This window comes from Eleginops maclovinus, chromosome 3, assembly GCF_036324505.1.
Source record: "Eleginops maclovinus isolate JMC-PN-2008 ecotype Puerto Natales chromosome 3, JC_Emac_rtc_rv5, whole genome shotgun sequence".
Taxonomy (NCBI): domain Eukaryota; kingdom Metazoa; phylum Chordata; class Actinopteri; order Perciformes; family Eleginopidae; genus Eleginops; species Eleginops maclovinus.
The window spans coordinates 2,218,612-2,237,337 of record NC_086351.1 but is presented as its reverse complement, the minus strand read 5'-3'; the positions used below and the strand labels follow the sequence as shown (position 1 = coordinate 2,237,337).

Sequence of the window (18,726 nt, the reverse complement as noted above, 5' to 3'; positions counted from 1 at the left end):
TAACTTTACCAGGTGTAACATCAAGTGATTCACATTTTATACATCACTAATAGTCTAATAATTAATATATATGGTTTTGAAATGGGTCATTTTACACAACAATACTTTTACTTTTGGTACTTCAAGTATCTTTTGATGCTTATACTATATATCTAGTATTGCTTACACTTATGTTTTTGTTATGTGATCATATGAAACCTGTATTTCCAGTTAATTAACAACCAATACAAAATAAAGCGCCACAATTAGAAGTTCGTTTAGGCCTCTGCAAACCAATGCTGTCCTGTTTTAGACATGGATAAGGACATGAGTCTGTGCTTCTCTGGTATTTCTACTTAAATTAAGCACAGTATTCTTTGTTTCCACCCCTGGTTGGGATTTTGTAAATGATGGACCTGTCCACCATATCTGGCTGACTCTTCTTTATTTTAGATTATTTGATTGAGATCATCATATGAAACCTGTATTTCCTGTACATTCAGACCTGATAAAAAAGAAAACGGCACAATTAAAGTTCATTTAGGCTCTGCAAAACAATTCTGTCCTGTTGTATTCATCAATAATGACATGCATCAAGGTCTGTGCTTCTTTGGTGCATTAAACCAATATAGTGATATTAATATATCCAATCAAAAATGTCAGATGAGGCGAAGAAACAATTCAATTAAGGTTGCCAAACATGTCCAAAAGATACTTGAATATATATTTTTATTTAAAGTATTTACAGATTGTCTCCTTCCCACAGGTAGCACCACATTTAAAATGTCTGTATGGATGAGAGCCTCTTGTTTAGGATGATGTTTGGAGATGCACAAACTAAAAGCACAAGAAGGAAGAAGAAAAGACACTTCACATTTTGCTTGTGACCTATACATGCCTTTATGATGGATTCAGCAGTCTACAAAAAGCTGGCTGCGGGAAATGAAATGAAATGGTGGGACATGGATGTTAGGTTGATTACACCGTGCACGATTCGATCAGCGACGGCGCTCCAAATGAAGAAGTGTGACACCAAGTCTGTCTGCAGGCCCCGCGGGGCCGAACTGGATCTCCTTCTCTGTGCTCCATGATGCTCTCATCTTAATCGCTGCTGGCGAACTGCAAGGTTAAAAAGAGGAAAGGAAAACATCAGAAAATTGCAATTAAAATGCAATTAAAAATAGTCTTTAAAAGCAAGAAAATGTATCATATAACAAGCTAGTATAGAACAAAGACAGGTTTAAAATACAGCAATAGAAGTCAAAGTGATATGAGATATGTCACAAAATGAGGCTAGAAAGATGGTTGCTCAAGATGCATGTTTCACCCCTAAGAAAATCACCTTTAATGCCATTTAAATCTTATTATGTGACCCATCCTTTCTGATTTCTGCTGGATTTTACCCACTAATCTTGCGAAATGCATCTTTAATATACGCTCCAATCGCTTCATAATTTTACATGGCTGTTAAAGAAGAGTGTTCTTATTTGTGACAAGACAATTACAAAGCCAGCCTACTATCACCTTCTCTATATCACGGATTCCTCAGACTTAAGTCCTAGAAACTATCTCTGGATTTATCGTCGATCTTTGGATAATCCTATATGATTCTCTGAGACTTTCAGAGCGTTCTCTCTCATGTCCTGATGTCGTCGCTATGCAGACGACACACACCTTTACATTCCCATTTCACCAGAAGACCATGGTGCAATACAAGCACTGAGTTAGTGACACAGACAATTCGTTGCTTTGTTTTGCTATGTATTCTGCTTTCTGTGTCTTTGTATGCACCACATATACCAAAACATTCTTCGTATGTGTAAAACTACTTGGTGATAAAACCGATTCTGATTGTTGGAGGAGCCTGGGACTAATTGCCATATCTACACTGTAGCTTCTGTGCATTTGAGAATAAAGCCTTGAATTAAATCCGATTCAATGATTGGATGAGTCAGAACTCAGCTAGAAAGACACTTGCAAATATTAATGTCTTGGAAAAAATCCTGGATTTATCTTGACTCTTTTCCCTAAACTATTTGACTGAGATTGAGATTGTTAGGTTTCTGATGTTTCTCTCACATGGTGTTGAGTTGAGCGACGGCTATGCTGAGCCTTCATTGGAAACTTTAAAAATCTAGTTGTAGTCTTGGACTTGGACCTGAATTTCCACAGTCGTTATTAAGACAATAAGAGTCAGTGTACTATCACCTTAAGAATATATCTAGGATTAAAGGAGGAATGCCTCAGCAGGATTTGGAAATACATCTTCTATCTCTGAATGATTCTATATGAGTTTCTGATGGTTCTCACTCATGTCGTTGTTTCGTGTGATGGCGATGGCGGCTCTGGCGCGGGGCCCCTGCTGGGTGAAGTGGTATCCGAATTTGAGGATGCTGGAGTTGTTCTCCAACATGGAGGCGATCTCCATCTCCACCGAGTCTCCCAGCTTCTGCCTCTGTGGCACAGGGAAGAGAGGGTTACATCCAAACCGCACCTGATCCCCGTCCTCCTATGTTCAGGTGTGCAGTTTCTGACTTTCAGACCTGGTTGTCGATCTTGAGCTCCACCAGGGTGGCGTTGTTGGCCATGGCTTTGATGATCTTGATCATGCCGTCAGAAGTGATGAAGTTGGACTCGACATTAAGACTCTGCAAGCTGGTGTTCTCCTGCAGCATCTCTGCACATGCCTGGTACACACACACACACACACACACACACACACACACACACACACACACACACACACACACACACACATATTTCTTAGAGGTAAAGGGGTGAGTAACGATAATGAAATGGTCATTTTGTGGATGCAGCACTGGAGTAAGGTATAAATGGCAGAGATGCAGCTTATCAGTTTAAAATATCTCCGTTTGACGTCAGAGAAATAGAAAACACACAGCTGTCCTCTTGAATACGCCATACTCACATACGCCACAGGGTCGTTGCTACGCGTGGCAGCGATGCTCAGAGACTCCACCTGAGAGTTCCCCTTCATCGCCTCGAAGATCTCCTTCAGCGTTGGGATGGGAATGTCCTGCAGAGAGACAGGATGGAATTTAACAAGCTTTATTTATTGACTAACAAGGAAAACGATGTAGTGTGTCTTTGCACGCGGTTCAGAATCACTTTCAGAAGGGCAAAGGATGACCACCACCCAACACCCGTGCCAAAAATTGTGTAACACCAATCTGTGCATTGTTTACTTTATACTCGGTAATACGGTTTACTTCTGTCATTCTGCAGCTTCTTGTTCCACTTGTTTTTTATAATGCTGCTACCTGCTTCTTTTATTCTTCCACTGGGTAATTATTTCAGTCGTGTCTCTTTACCCTCCGTGGGACTAATGAAGGAGTTCTGGTTCTGCTGACCTTGATGTTGTTGAGGTTGACCTCCATCAGGCTGCTGTCGTTGTTGTGGATCCTCTCCAGCGTCTCCTCCACGTTGGTGGGGTTGGGCATCTCGTCGGGGAAGATCTTAAACGGATCGGGTTTCACTACACCTGTAAATAAGATAACAACAACAACAACAACAACAGGGCTCAGGCTCCAGCTTTTCAAGTCATGTGGATGTCAAACAAAGGAGAGAAAATGTCATTTGAATGTCACCTTCATGATGTCTAAGATAAGACACACCTCAACATGTTGCAGCTTCTTTTAGTCCGGACATTTAAGATGCATTTAAAAATGAAGGGCTATTTAAATATAAATCTTAAGATACCTTTCAACTCCGTAACGAAATAACAACATAAGGAATTATCTGACGAAGTAAACAACAATCCGACCGGTTGTTTACTTTCCATTTACTCGTGATTTTAGGGATTAGTTAGAATCATTTTACTTTAATAAAAATGATTGTTTAAATATTAATTACATTAATTATTTATTTATTTTTATGAATTATTTGATTGAAAACATGTTAATTTATATCATTAAAAACCAGAGTTAACTCCCTCTCATACGACGTGTCTATATGTGGCAGGACGATGGGACACAGCGGAGGATGGTTGGACGGGGAGGCGGTAAAAGTCTTTTTGAACGCCATCTTTTTGTTATATTTGAATATTCTGAGAACTGCTTTTGTTCCTCGTGAATGACGGAAGAATTGAGGCGAGTCAGACCCCAGTACCCCAAAAAAAGGGTTTTCTAGACTATTTTTCCCTTCAAAGATGGATCATTTTGTTCGTGAGATGCCGTCATACGTACTGTTGATGCCCTCTGTGTTGGCGATGGTGCCGGTGCAGCCCAGAGCGTCGTAGTACTGCTTGTTGCTCATCAGCGTGTACATCCCCAGGATAGCTGTGGGGAAACCAACACTATGAATACAACACCTATCACGTCATGCACTGATATCCCCGAGACAAGTTATATATTTGATAAAAAAGTAACAATGCAAACGTCTTCCCAGCTTCAGAGTTTATTCTGCAGCACTGCATTGCTTTTGATTAGCAGATCCCATGTTTTGTATGTGAATATGCAAAGTTAGAAGTATTTGCAGTCGTCAGACAAACTAAGAAAGGTGTTGCAAAACATCTTTATTAATATTTACTCCTGAGATGAGAGCACAAATTAAAAAGACTGAAGTACGAGCAGCTCAACCACAAATTCAGACAGGGGCATAATATACAGTTTATAATATACAAAAGAGGCTTTACTATAAGATGCAACCAAAAAGAGACCAGTCATATTAAGAGAATTAGAGACTAACATAAGGACAGTAACTTTAATTTCAAACCAAATAAAATAAAATGTTGTCATGTTGAAAATGTACTTTAGAGGCAGGTTTTCTGCAAGTCAGGGTTATATTTTTAACATGTATGCAGTATTTCATAAGTTTGGAGGTTAAGAGACGCTGTATGTACACATTTTAAATCAGACAGAGTTCAGATGACTTTAAAAAAGTGCATTTCTTACACAGCTTCACTGAGCAGTTATTTTTGAGAGTCCTGTTGTGACGGTGTGTGACCAGCAGGGGGCAGGCCTGCTGATGTAACCTGCCAAACTGTGTCTCACTTTGACAGCCCCCCCCCCCCCCCCCTCCCACCAGTCTCCTGACCTGGTGTGGGGAACCATGGGAAGGGGAGGGAGGCAAGGAGACAGCTGCCTGATCAGGGGCAGGGTGTGGGTTTGGGGGGGGGCCATAAACACCCCCTCATCATCCGGTTCGGCCCTTAGAATAACCCACAGCAGCTTCACAGCACAAACTACACTGCAGCAACTAGAAAGCTCAATATGAAGAATATGTTGGTATAAATACATATTAAGTCACCGGGGCTTATTGGACCGCCCCATCCCCCCCTCCCTGTCTCGGGGTCCGCCCAAATCTCCATTAGCCCGTTTGCCAAAAAGCCCAAACAAAAGCCTGACAGAGGCGGGCTGAGGACTAATCCTCCTCTGGACTCCATCCAGGGTTACCTCTCTGTCAGAGGAGTGGGACCCACAGAGCTGGGAGAGGTACTCAGATCTGGTACTTGAGTAAAAGTAGAAGTACTCAGATCTGGTACCTGAGTAAAGTAGAAGTACTCAGATCTGGTACTTGAGTAAAGTAGAAGTACTCAGATCCTGTACCTGAGTAAAGTAGAAGTACTCAGATCTGGTACCTGAGTAAAGTAGAAGTACTCAGATCTGTACTTGAGTAAAAGTAGAAGTACTCAGATCTGGTACTTGAGTAAAAGTAGAAGTACTCAGATCTTGTACTTGAGTAAAGTAGAAGTACTCAGGTCTCGTACTTGAGTAAAGTAGAAGTATTCAGCTCCTGTACTTGAGTAAAGTAGAAGTACTCAGATCTTGTTCTTGAGTAAAGTAGAAGTACTCAGATCTTGTTCTTGAGTAAAGTAGAAGTACTCAGATCTTGTACTTGAGTAAAGTAGAAGTACCAGAGTGTAGGAATACTCTGTCACAGTAAAAGTATTCTAAATGTTCCTCCAGTGAAAGTAGAAAGTACTCTCCTCTAAATGTACTTAAAGTAGCGACAGTAAAAGTAGTCATTGTCTGATTGGTCCATTTCAGAATAATATCTCTGATCTGTTTTATAATGATTGATCATTAAAGTGTTCTCAGAGCTGGTAAAGGTGCAGCTAGTTTGAATAGCTTTGTATACTGCAGGGTAGCTGCTGGATTTACTGCAGGTGAACTAAAGTCTGATTTAAGGGAGATTATATTTACCATCATTAATCCTAATCTGCCTAGCAACTAAAGGGATTAAATACATGTGGTGGAGAAGAAGTACACCATTAACCTCTGAACTGGAATGGGCTAGAAGTACAAAGTAGCATAACATGGAAATGCTCAAGTAAAGCACAAGTACCTCAAAATTGTACTCAAGTACAATTTTGAGGTACTTGCTCTTGTCAGTGTGTTACTCACAGGGTTATTTACTAAGGCGTTTCAGGAAATGTAAGGATTTTTGGTTCAGGAATCTTGCCTAAAATATTTTGAATTCAGTGTTATTTTCAAAGGAACGAAGACAGATTTATATTGTTGACGCTAAAGGCTGTGGGTATGGCTCATGCTGTGGCAGGAGTAGTAAACAGACAATAAATGACCCGATGTTTTGGGGTGTTTGCTGAAACTGGGGCAAAACTAAAAGGCGACAGTGATAGATGGACTCAAAATCAGGAGGGAGGGTCATCATGTAAACACATATCTCTTACATATCCACGAAGACAACCCGTCAAGATGAATGCATCCAACTCAGCGATTACACAAGGTCTGTTGAAATGAATGTGAGCTCCAGGAAACTGCAGCCTGAGTATCTGAGTGAACAGTAGGTTCCCCCTGGTCTGTTTCAAACAGATACAGTATCTCCCCCCACCACCCCCATGTTCACTCCACCCTGTCCATCTGGCCGGGGGCCTGCTTGTTTATTTCTGTGTTGCTGAGCGTGGGGAATTGGATCCCAGCGCATTTCTGCCCATCTCTGTTGGACTGGGAGTCCTGGGTCCACTGAGGGTGGGGGGGCGACAATATGAAGCTACGAGCAGAGAACTGGGTCTATGTGACAGAACTAGATCTGATTCAGAAGCTGCTGCGAAGGAATAGAGCTTTTAGAGCAGACATGTGGCGGCAGGAGAAGTTTGTGTTCACACGGACACTTGATGAAATGTCTTTGCTTATTTTATGCTCTGACAAGTCAAAATGTCTCCCATGAAAGAAGGTTTACAGTCAGTCATATCCCTCAATGAAACCTGGCCTTCACCAGAGATAAAAAACCAACTATTTCTTGTCATTGATAAATAACAATACAGCATTTTCCTCCCCCTGTAATATTGGGGAAATTGCTCACACAAGGAACCAAACACAAGAACCTAGTTAGAATATCATGATCAGTTTCCTCCCATTTTCATAACCCTTTGCCTAAAGTGTGAGACTTTTCACACACAAATCGCTCCAACTATATTGAGACTAAACATATTCGGTGTAGTTTAGCGCTCTGAAATACATTTACAGACTCCATGGAAGATACAAAAATACTTAGAAGTAGTAACTATCGCGGAAATGTATCATAAATCTCCTTTAATTAAATACAGGTCACTATAACTCTGATTTTCTACCCTGTCGCCTTAACCATTGTCGGGCAAATTGTCATACGGATGTTACCTGATGTAATTAACTCGCCACTGATCTTCAAAAGCCTGCAATGTAGAATTGGTTTGCTGAGACCTTCCCTTTCCTTTCCTGTGTCTTCTCCGGTATTAAGTGATTGCTTTTCTGCTGTAACCTTGTCAGATCTTGTGCTACATTTCAGGTGAAAAGATTCTGTCCTCTCCCCTGAAACACATTGAAGTCTTTAATAAGTTGCACAACATTTTGGACCAAGAGTGAAACTGCTACTCCCATCAATCTTAGGAGCAGTGAAAGAGTGTCTCACCTGCGATGTCGCACATCTCGGCGTCCGTGGCGTTCTTCAGGGCCTCCTCCAGCTCCGGCTCCAGCATCACCTGCTCGTTCTCGGGGATATCGGCTGCTTTCTTGGCCTCAAAGGTCTTTCCTGCAGATACAAATAAAGAAGACATGAGTTCAGATGTGAAACCTCACAGAGAGACACAGGAGAAACAAGCGCAGACAGCCAGAAGACATTTCTGTGTGTTCATTTTTGCATCAGTCATCAAGTTTCCCAGGCTTTTTTTTTCTTGTAATCTTTCTGGGGTTTTATCAGTCTGAATCCGTCTCTGTTTGGGTAAAAGTTCTGTTTGGATCATGTTTCCCCAAACACAAGTTATTCGTGCTTATCATGGATTTGTGGACCTGCCGTGTTTTCCACTAGAGCTTTCTTATCTTTTTTATTCATGCTTTATCATCTGAACAATTTTGCTTGTTGCTAAAACAAATTTAAGAAAGGACATGGAAGAGTCTCGCAGTGCAGACCTTCTACGCCATTTATTAAGAGGACATATTCTGCTTATTTTCAGGTTCATATCAGTATGTACTGTCTCTCCTGGGACATGTCTCCATGCTTTAATGTTCAAAAGCTCTTTATTCTTCTCATACTGCCTGTGCTGCAGCACCTCTTTTCTGGCCTGGTAACTTCCAGACTCTCTGTACTACATTTCATTTGTACAGAGAGTCTGGGCACTCCCCATTGACAACTGTTTTCTACTTGAAGGCGGGTACTCTGTTGAAGTTTAAAATTATTGAATCTGCCCAGTGCCACTCTGCATCTGCCATAACCAATCACTAACGTTTGGTCGTGATGTATGCAGGCTACCTCTTTTCCTCCTCTGTCTGAAACCAGAGCCCAGTCTGCTCTGATTGGTTAGCTGGCCGGCTCTGTAGTGATTGGTCCACCGCTTAGAGATGTCCCGCCCCTTAGCCTATTACATACAATGTGTTGTAGCGCTAGCCAATAGAAGAGCGTGTGTTACGTAGTGATGTAAGTAAACAAAACCTTTGGAGGGAACACAGATTTTAGCATCTGCAGACCATTTACATGCACTAAAACCTCTATAACACACTACAGGAAGGGGGAAAAAAAACCCTATTAGCATAAAAGGGTTTAAATCTGCAACAAGCAATTCACGCTCCAGCAGGAACTAGTAGGCAAATAATTTCCTGCAAGGTCTGGACATGTCTGCCTGTTAGAGGTTGATGGAAATGCCCCCCCCCCCCCCCCCCCCCCCCACACACACACACAGACTGACACTCAGAGTTGCTGTGCAGTGGAGCAGCAGAGAGTCAAGCTCTGTACAGCTGTGTGACGGAGGAGGGAAAACATCTATAGGGGATTTAAGCCTCTGCACAGTCAGGAAGAGTCAAATTGAATATGATTTGGCAGTTCTTCCAGGACAGGAATATCTATACGGACCAGTGCAATACCCAAATCGCCGTAAGAGCAATGTATGGTAAAAGCTAAACATGTGAAAGTATCTGAACGACGTGGAGCTGCAGAGAGGTCTTGGTATTCCTTCCGCTCTAACCTTTCTTCTCCCTGGTGAAGGGCACCAGGTCTTCTTTGTCCTCGATCTCCAGCGCCTGCTTCTCCAGGTGCTGCTGCAGGGCGTCACGGTCAAAGTTCCCCGTCGGGCCCTTCTTCGTCTGGTCACGCTGCCGGTAGCCTGCAGGCAGCATGGCATTCTGGGAGAACAAGAGGTCGAATGTTATGTTGATGTGGTATCAAGACCAGGGAACACGAGAGGATGGATTCACTGAAGGAGGGACGGAGGGGATCGAAAATGTTTGGGACATATCGCTCATTTCTAACCTCTGTAATTACCGAGTAAATTCTATTTGCTTAATGCAAGTATGAAGTCAGACATACTATCATTTCTAATGTTTTTGAGGTGGTATAATGTAGAGTGTATCCATGCAATACTGACAGCCTGTATCACAGAGTATGGAAACGTGTGGGTGGGCGATGGATGCTGCACCTGTCTGAATTTTTTTCATTTGTTATGGCAACACGTGCTTTCACTGGTAGAGAGTGACGCTTGATTCCACTTCAATTGATCTTTAGCCCCTTTGCTGCTCACTTCTTCTATGTGACCCATTTAATCCCTGCGTGGGCTCAGTCCCAGTGCTCTCTCATACTGAGGGTTTGAGTTTCGCTTAACGACACCTTAAGCATGTTAGTCGACCGTTCTCCTTATTCCATGCCTGCTCTAATGGTCATTTAACTTATTCCAAAGGAAGTCATGAGAACATATCCAGATAAAGTGGTGCTTTTGCATGAATTTTTGAGGACAATTTGTGTTTTATTTGTTTAATTGGACGGAGAATTTCTTTAGTCCAGGCCAGCCCTGCCACATGGATGAAGAAGAGACTAAATGGAAAAAACCCAGCCTTAAATTAGATATATTTGACCTTTAAATACCTTTTTATTGCACATTCTCCCTCTTACTTCTAATGTTTAAATTGTAAATTGTATTCTATTTTATTTTATATATTATTGCACATTATTACTTTACCTTGTGATGTTTATTTACATATTAAAATTTTACACATTTTCATTTATATTTTGTTTTATTTCATTAATGGAGCAACTGTCCCCAAAAACAATTTCAATACATAAAATATATTAATTCATTAATAAAGAGATTATAAAATAATATGCTGGTTCTACAGATTCTGACCGTGTTGCGTTGGATAAAGGGACCCGAAGCCTCCCACATTTAGCAGATTAAGAAAAATAAAACGTGTTCCCGGTACCTCGGGGTCCATCTCCTGCAGGTCATACTCCAGCTGATCCAGCTCCGCGGCACTGAGGCCCTTGAGGATGGCGTCCTCATCGATGTCCCTGGGGTCCGACATGGCTCCTGGTGTTCTGTCTCACATGCACACACACTCACTCATACACACCAGCGCACACCCCTGGGCGAGAGTGCACTGTGGAGAAAGGGAGAGAGAGACTGAGAGTTTGTTTTGCACTTTGGAGTCGTGTGTCCTCTGGCTCCAAGCATCCTATTTATAAAGTTATGTTGTCAGTGTCAGGAAGGACTCTTACATCCTACTTTCTTATATCATGTTGCACATCATATTAATTAAAATTGTGTTGTTAAGTCTTAGATTTGATCCATTTTGCATCAACAATCATTTTCATAATCAATTACCTCCAGAGGAACAGAAATGTCTTGATTTGTCAGAACAAAATCTAAGGATATGTGTATTGTGTTGCTGCTATAACACGGTAAGGTCCATCTCCTCTTCTGTTATACTCAGCTTTTAGGATATAAAACAGAGGAAGCAGAAACAGAACATTTTTGCAGTTTCTTCGAGCTAAGTATGATTATCAAGACAGATGGCTAATGTATTTCTGTCGTCCACTAATTGATCAGTCTCTAATTGATAAAGCGTGTGGGTGGATGGGTGGGTGGGTAGGTAGGTAGGTAGGTAGGTAGGTAGGTAGGTAGGTAGGTAGGTAGGTAGGTAGGTAGGTAGGTAGGTAGGTAGGTAGGTAGGTAGGTAGGTAGGTAGGTAGGTAGGTAGGTAGGTAGGTAGGTAGGTAGGTAGGTAGGTAGTAGGTAGGTAGGTAGGTAGGTAGGTAGGTAGGTAGGTAGGTAGGTAGGTAGGTAGGTAGGTAGGTAGGTAGGTAGGTAGGTAGGTAGGTAGGTAGGTAGGTAGGTAGGTAGGTAGGTAGGTAGGTAGGTAGGTAGGTAGGTAGGTAGGTAGGTAGGTAGGTAGGTAGGTAGGTAGGTAGGTAGGTAGGTAGGTAGGTAGGTAGGTAGGTAGGTAGGTAGGTAGGTAGGTAGGTAGGTAGGTAGGTAGGTAGGTAGGTAGGTAGGTAGGTAGAATAAATAAGAATACTCTCTAATATACGTTCCAAATCATATATGGTATTTGTTTGAGTATTATTCTATTCTACGATATCATACTGTAATGTTTTGTGTTGTTACTGTTCTTATCGAGGATGTGTGAGCTCATGGTCAGCACATTTATAGTTGTTTAGGACTCCAGGGCGCTCGCATGGTTTCCAACTATTGGACAAAATTAGAAATGCCTTTGTCCTTGTTTTACCTGGGGACCCCCCTGGAGTCCCGCTGTCCTTGCCAAACAGTGTCAGATCTTCAACGAGCTTATCGCCCGTCTCATCCAGAGAGCTTTAATAATGGACGATAATAATAGATGCATTTCCAATAACAAGTGTGCAATACTCAGGAGGGGGGCAGTGTCTGTTTCAGTGTGCTGCAGGACACACACTGACATACTTCATTTTCATCAAAACTCACAAGAGGAGAAAAACCACCAATGATGTGCTGCTGTTTGACAAACAAAGAGGTAGAGGAGTAAAGGAAAGAGGGTCTTTGTAACTCTAAACCCTTAGCTCACCACACTGCAAACTAAGAATAGCAGAATGCAGAGAGCAGAGGGGTGGAAAGTGCAATCCCTTATTTATCATTGACGGACACTCGTTCATACATTAGCGGACACACCCGAAACATATCTGCACCCAGGGATGAAAGGCAAAGAGCAGCAAGTTCAAAACTACACAGCAGGGCCCTCGGACTGGGAAATGCAGCCCCACAGCGATAACTCTGGGTCAGGGTATGAGTAATGCAGCTATCGGGTTTGTGAGGTTTAATGTTTTCAGGCCAAATTTCATCCCAACTTGGCCAGAAGAAGAAAACCCCACATCACAGCTCAGGTCACAGAATGTGTTCTCATTTATCCAGTGTGCTTTTACAATGTGATGGCAACAAGAGTTCATGTTATCTACAGCATGCAGCTTTCTCACAAAAATATATTATCACGTTTATGCTCAGGGGCTTATTTAGTTACACAGGCCACTCGCGATTTGTACTTAAGACGATATAAATTGAACTGAGGTGCGTAATTGTTGTGAATGACATAAGACAGAAAGCCTCTAAAAGGTCTCAGGGAATCATAACACAAGGCTGTTCCAACAAGTTATCCCTGTTGGCAGTCAAAATACACACTGCATATTAAGAAGTTGAAGTTTTGGTCATCGCCATCTTGGTGTTTTTTGGACGCTGAAGGGCACAAGAGGAGCTAACTGCAACAGCAACAACAACAACAACAACAACAACCACATGTTACAACTAACTTTCATTTACTGAAAACCCACTCTGAAGGACAAAACCCAAACCAGGTAATGCTGTGGTGGCGAGCTGTCAATCACAAAGACTAAAGCAAGCAACGGTGCTTTATCGTGTTTTTGACGTTAAATGGGACCATGTTTACAAAATCAACGCCATGCTGTGTTGAGGAAGACCTGAAACTAGCCATTGAGACGATACAATCATTCGAAAAATATTGACCGAGGTGATAAATCAAATGAGAAGAAGGGTAATGTTCTCGTAGACTTCTATGCAATTATTGGAGACCAATGGAGTTGCCCCCTGCCGGAGTATTTGTGTGTTTGTGGTCAACGGAACAACTTCCTGTACAAAATCAAGGACGTTTAAAGTTCCTTCAAACCAAAGTCAAAGATCTTCCTCTGTTCCTGACACACCAGCTATGTGACCGTCCGTCACCTCGTTCCTCTCATGGTAACGCCTGTTTGGTGGGAGTCACTGATCAGATTACATTTTATTAGAAAGGACACACACACACACACACACACACACACACACACACACACACACACACACACACACACACACACACACACACACACACACACACACACACACACACACACACACACTTTGTTTCATGTCTTGTGACTATCTATCACACGGATACACACCATATGCCCGATCAAACAATAACTGCCAATCAATTAAAGAATAGCAAAAGTATAAAGCCTTGTTCTTTGTATTTAACCAAACAAACACAACACCTTACTAGAACACAACAAACACAGCTCTCGATATTAATATAGTATAGAACATTTGAAATAATAATAGTAAGAACGCCATCCGTCAAATTCCTCTTTAACTTAGTTTTTTGCACTTTTTCACTTTTTTCGGGAAAATTCATTTATTCTAAATACCTGTTGGGAGGTGAAAGTGGAGTCTGTAACCATACCTCTTCAAAGCTTATATGTATTACCCCCTGGGGTATTAATTATGTATTAAAGGCATTGCACATTGTTTTTGAAAAATAGAGTAGAACATAAAACAAATGAAACATCTCAAAATAGAGAATAAAACCAAACTGAGAAGTAAAATATAAAGAATTTGACCACGGGACAAATGACAGCTCACACAGTTTAAAAGAGGGATATTATTTGCATTATGTGTGAGGAATGGCCTTTAAATTCAATAAAAAAACAGTGTGAAGAAAGATGTAAGCTGTGTAAAATATGAAGACAAACAGCTGTTGAAAACATGCTGCTGTCAGCTGGCAGCTCCTTCCCGACGCCGTGTGGCTCTAATGCGTAAATCCAACGACACAAACATCGGATCCCACGGCTGAGTGCAGAGGAAGACGGAGGAGATTTAGAGGATGGGGGGGAGGCTGCAGCTCAAAGGGACCAGGTGGTGGATGGATCTGAACTCACTTATTGGAGGGTTGAAAAGGTTTTGAATGACCATTAGCACCTTGAAGCCACAACACAGTTTCTATATGCAAAATACATGAGTTTTGCAGGACTTCTCCGACTGTCACTCAATAAAGTCACGTTATTTCTTAAAGTATCTTCAAGTCAAAAGGCTCAAGTCCAAGTGAAGTCATCGATGCATCATCCAGGCATTCTCACTTTGAGGGACATTCCCTTTGAGCAAATGAATGTGCCATAATGGAGCCGGCCTATAGAGAGCAGCCTGTGCATTATCCAGTGAATGTATGCGACCCAGGCTCCTTCCAAACAAGGCTCATGAGAACCTCCCGCAGTCAAGCCTTTGAGCCGCGCTTATTGTTGCGTTAAATGCACGTCTGTCTTCTGACACTCGAGCTAAGTGTTCGGACAACTGCGGACCAGCAGCCTGCCAGTCAAGGAACTGGGGAACAAAATACTTTGACCTATACATATTTAGATGGAGCTCGAGCTGACGCTGGTTTGAGGGGCTCCAACAAATCCAGATAACATCAACAATGTGTCTGAATCCTAATAATACTAATAGACCACTGTATGTATTATTATAAATTGAGATATAATATGCAAGTTTACTCATTCACTAATGTGTACCCTATTGTTCTATCTTTTATTTCATTAACTTATTTCTTGTCATGAATTTATTTAGTTTATTCAGTTTTATTTTACATTTTCAACTTTTATAACTGTATATCTCCTCTTGTATCTTTGTATTCTTAAGATTATTACACCACATATAAATACACATTTAACGTATAACTTCTTATGTTTATAAAAATAAATCCCTTAATTTTATATTTGATTTGAATTTCTATGAATTCTTATCTTTAAATAAAACTAAATTAAAATGTGGTATCATTTGTTTGTACTTTCTTACTATATTTACATAAATGTATTTTAATTCTATTTAATTTGATCTTTTTTTGGCACTTCTTTAACTTCTGGTGTTTATCTGAATATATTTAGTATTTTCAAATGTTCACAACTTGTTTTTATATAACTATTCTAAAGTGGAACCACTTTCAGTTCCCTATGAAAAGTGAAGTATTCTGATTCAGATTTGAATTCTGAGGGAATATTTGTTGTCAGCAGTCAAATATAAACTAGTTGAGGTATCAAAATAACTGCATGGGCTTTGGTAGATAACAGGAAGCGGCACACTGATAAACATCCAGACCCAACATTGTGTTTCCATTGTTTTGACATTTCATTTGGCACGTGCAACTGTCACCAGCAGCCCGAGCTGGATTTCTGTATGAACCACAACCATGCACCTGCAGAAGTCTTTATGAGAGCCGTGACATGAGCTTATAAGCATGGTTATAAACTACGGTCATAAGTGTATGTCTCCATTTTATAGGGGTGGGTTAACGACAGATACTGTATAATCTTTAAGTATTAATACCCAATCTGAAAGAGTGCCAGGTCTGATTTGCCAGACATGTCAAATGTTCCTAAATACTGTGGTGCAAAGTCAGCATTTCAGCTCCTCCAGTTTCTTCAAAAGTCAACGTGTGTTTTGGTAAGATGCCTGAAATAAGGGCTGTGGTTAATACAAGATTAAAATACCTCAATAAATTCTCTGTTGGTGAATTTAAAAACGACGTGGGCTAACAAGTGTTTAAATGAGACGACTGAATGTCATCACGCCTCATATTAGCCACCATTAGCTTAGCGGTGTTGTAGTTCCTTTATCCTAACGATAGCTTTTAACTTTGGGTGTTTGCATTCATGCTTCTACTTTTTTTTTAAAGAGGAGTTATTATGTGGGGATTATCCTTTAAATTGAAGCATGTAAGTATCAAATCCTATGGAAAAATCCCAATGCTTCTGGTCGAGGGAGCCGCTGTGATGCTATACTTGGTCGGCCTACAAAAATACAACCTCACTGCCGTCAACAGAAAAAGCGGCACATTTTACCCGGACACGTTACCTGCTTGTGACTCTTCTTAGCAGGTCAGATCAGAATTTGTCATCATTATCACAACAGTACTTAATTAATTTTGCATTCTCCTGCAATAAATGCCTTAGGGCTGAGGTCATTGATCGTTAAAAACGACAGTCTAGAACTAAGACAGGAGTCTAATAGTATTTAATTTGCATTTAAGGAAGTGTTTAACCTTTTAAAATGTGCGGTTCTTTTGCTGTGTGACGTAAGGGAACTTCTTCTTTGGTTTTTTAAGATTATTTGAACCAGGTCGCTTCAGAGGACTGACCAAAGTTATGTGACCTGCCATTCCATCGGAGCAGCTGATCACCCAAAAAAAAAGGAGTCAGGGAGTGTGTTTGGAATTGTAATGTGACTGTACCTGATCTGTGTTAGGTGTAACTAGGCTGTATCATCGTAAATTACACTTAACACTTTAGAAATCTCTTGGAGCAAATGTTTCCTGCCACAGGAGCGACAGCAGCTGCTCTGTTTATGGCCACCTACTCTATCCTTCCACCACCAACCATCTGTTACGGTTGGTTTTTCCACAGTGGTTAAAGAGTTCAGAGATTGCAGAGTAAAGATTTAAACACAGATTTTAGCACAAATGGATGAAAGTCTGTGGGAAAAACAGGCACTAAAAACCAGATTCACTGCAATAAAAGTGGTTAATTTCTTCCAATCCTCGTCTAATAGCAGTCTATGTCAAACGTAAAGCATTGAGCCAAGCAGCCATGGAGTTACTGTGTGTTTTATAAGTCAAAGACCAGTACAAGGGTTTGGATTTCAGTGACAAAGGTTATACACTCATAAATGCTCCGGGATGATTTACACCCTGCTCCTGTGCCAAGGCGTTTGCTTTTACTGGAGCAGAAAATAAACTTTGAGGTCATTCCTCTCAGATCCGATGATCTTTGTTGGGTTGGGAGGTCTATTTTTTTTTGTGCAATGGTAGCAGAAGTTAGCCCAGTTTGCCACCGATAGCGCAGAAGATTTGTCACCATTCGCATGTCGCCTTCTCCAAGTCTTACCGCCAGAGTGTAACATTCCCAATCTGCCCTCGACTTAATTTTAGCTTCACAAGTCAGCTTCTTCCAGCCGTGCAAATACTCCCCAGCTTAGGTTGCTCGCTCCTTGAGACTGTGCGCCTAAATGAGGCCCAGGGAACAGCTTGGTTGCACAGGAGAAGCGTAAAAGTTGAATTTCAAATAACAAGTGGAAGTGTTTTTCTGTTCATCAAGACACTGCAGTGGAGTTTAATCTGCAGTGAGGTCATAACTTCCACGGAAATTAACACAGCAAACCATTTTATCAACAAAAAAAGAAGTGTGTGGAGACCAAAACAGAGCTTGGGTTCATAGGTTGTGTTTTAAAAGCTTAATTTGGTCAAACAAAACGTCCCCCGGTGTTTCACTCGAGAAGCAACAAGTGGAACTCTTTTTTTTTCAGTCCTGTCAATAAAACAAGGCACTAAGGTCAAATCTACACAACAAGCAGGCTGCCCACTTCCACCCTAATTGAGACTTCAGTCCCAAAAAGACAATTTAATCCAGCGACAGATACACAAACTTCACACGCTGCTAGTGGATCTTAATTCAGGCTGAGGGCGAATGTAAAGCTCCTTCCCGGTTGTCCAAACTCTGCAGCCCACTGAGACAACATCTCCAAATCCCCTGTGATGAATTAACGGGCCGGCATTGAGCAGCTATTGGACGGCTTAACCCCTCCGCATGCCACACTGATGGCTTCATTTGAGCGACAGTATTTCAGTTTTCCAGCGTGAGAAGAAAAAATAAGTGCAACTGATCACCAAGTCACCAAACTTCTGCACAAAACATTCCATTTTTGGGACAACAATTCACACCACTCATCCTGCAGCTTTGTCCCATGTCAAATCCAAAGGACACACACGAGACCCCCCCCCCCCACCCGCAATACCCTTTAAATATTAAAGTGTGTTTCACCTCTGCATGCCACACAAACACACACAGAGCAGCAGAAGGAAGCAGCCTCACACCTACCTTCACAGAAGCGCAGTGCTGAAGCACAAGGCAGTTAGGAGCCAGAGAAAGTTATTTCTTGTTCCTCTTCTCCCCCCTCCTCTCTTTCTCTCCCTCACTCACTCACTCCCCCCTCCCCCCCCCCCTCTTCTCTCTCTATCTCTCTCTCTTGTGTCAGGCTTCAGGGTTGCTATGCTGAGACAGCCATGCTGACAGCCATGCTGACGCACAGCACTTTGAGAAGTCAGCATTTAATTATTTTGGCTGCGAGAGAGAGGAGGAGGAGTGGGAGAGAGTCACATACAGTAGAGAGAGAGAGAGAGAGAGAGGGGGGGAGATAAGTGGGGCATGAACTCATGTGTTCAGCTGTTACTCAATTAAAACTGT

General features: G+C 41.6%; 1 protein-coding gene across 1 annotated transcript; it reads right to left on the bottom strand.

The window, feature by feature from the left end:
• Positions 1–691: 691 nt before the first annotated feature.
• On the bottom strand, positions 692–18,476 carry tmod4 (tropomodulin 4 (muscle)). The gene is made up of 10 exons (XM_063879999.1): positions 18,361–18,476; positions 10,623–10,799; positions 9,395–9,551; positions 7,849–7,968; positions 4,185–4,277; positions 3,351–3,481; positions 2,909–3,016; positions 2,523–2,666; positions 2,290–2,434; positions 692–1,098 (listed from the first exon to the last, which is right to left on the bottom strand). The coding sequence occupies exons 2-10, from the start codon at positions 10,722–10,724 to the stop codon at positions 1,076–1,078; spliced, it is 1,023 nt and encodes a 340-aa protein (XP_063736069.1). The 5' UTR covers positions 10,725–10,799; positions 18,361–18,476; the 3' UTR covers positions 692–1,075.
• Between the last annotated feature and the right edge of the window lie 250 nt (positions 18,477–18,726).

Coding starts and splice junctions, on each gene's coding strand:
- tmod4 (XM_063879999.1), bottom strand. CDS start 10,724: ATGTCGGACCCCAGGGACATCGATGAGGACGCCATCCTCAAGGGCCTC. Junction 4,278..7,848: donor CGAGATGTGCGACATCGCAG/GTGAGACACTCT, acceptor GTTTCCCCACAG/CTATCCTGGGGATGTACACG. Junction 2,667..2,908: donor GCAACGACCCTGTGGCGTAT/GTGAGTATGGCG, acceptor TGTGTGTACCAG/GCATGTGCAGAGATGCTGCA.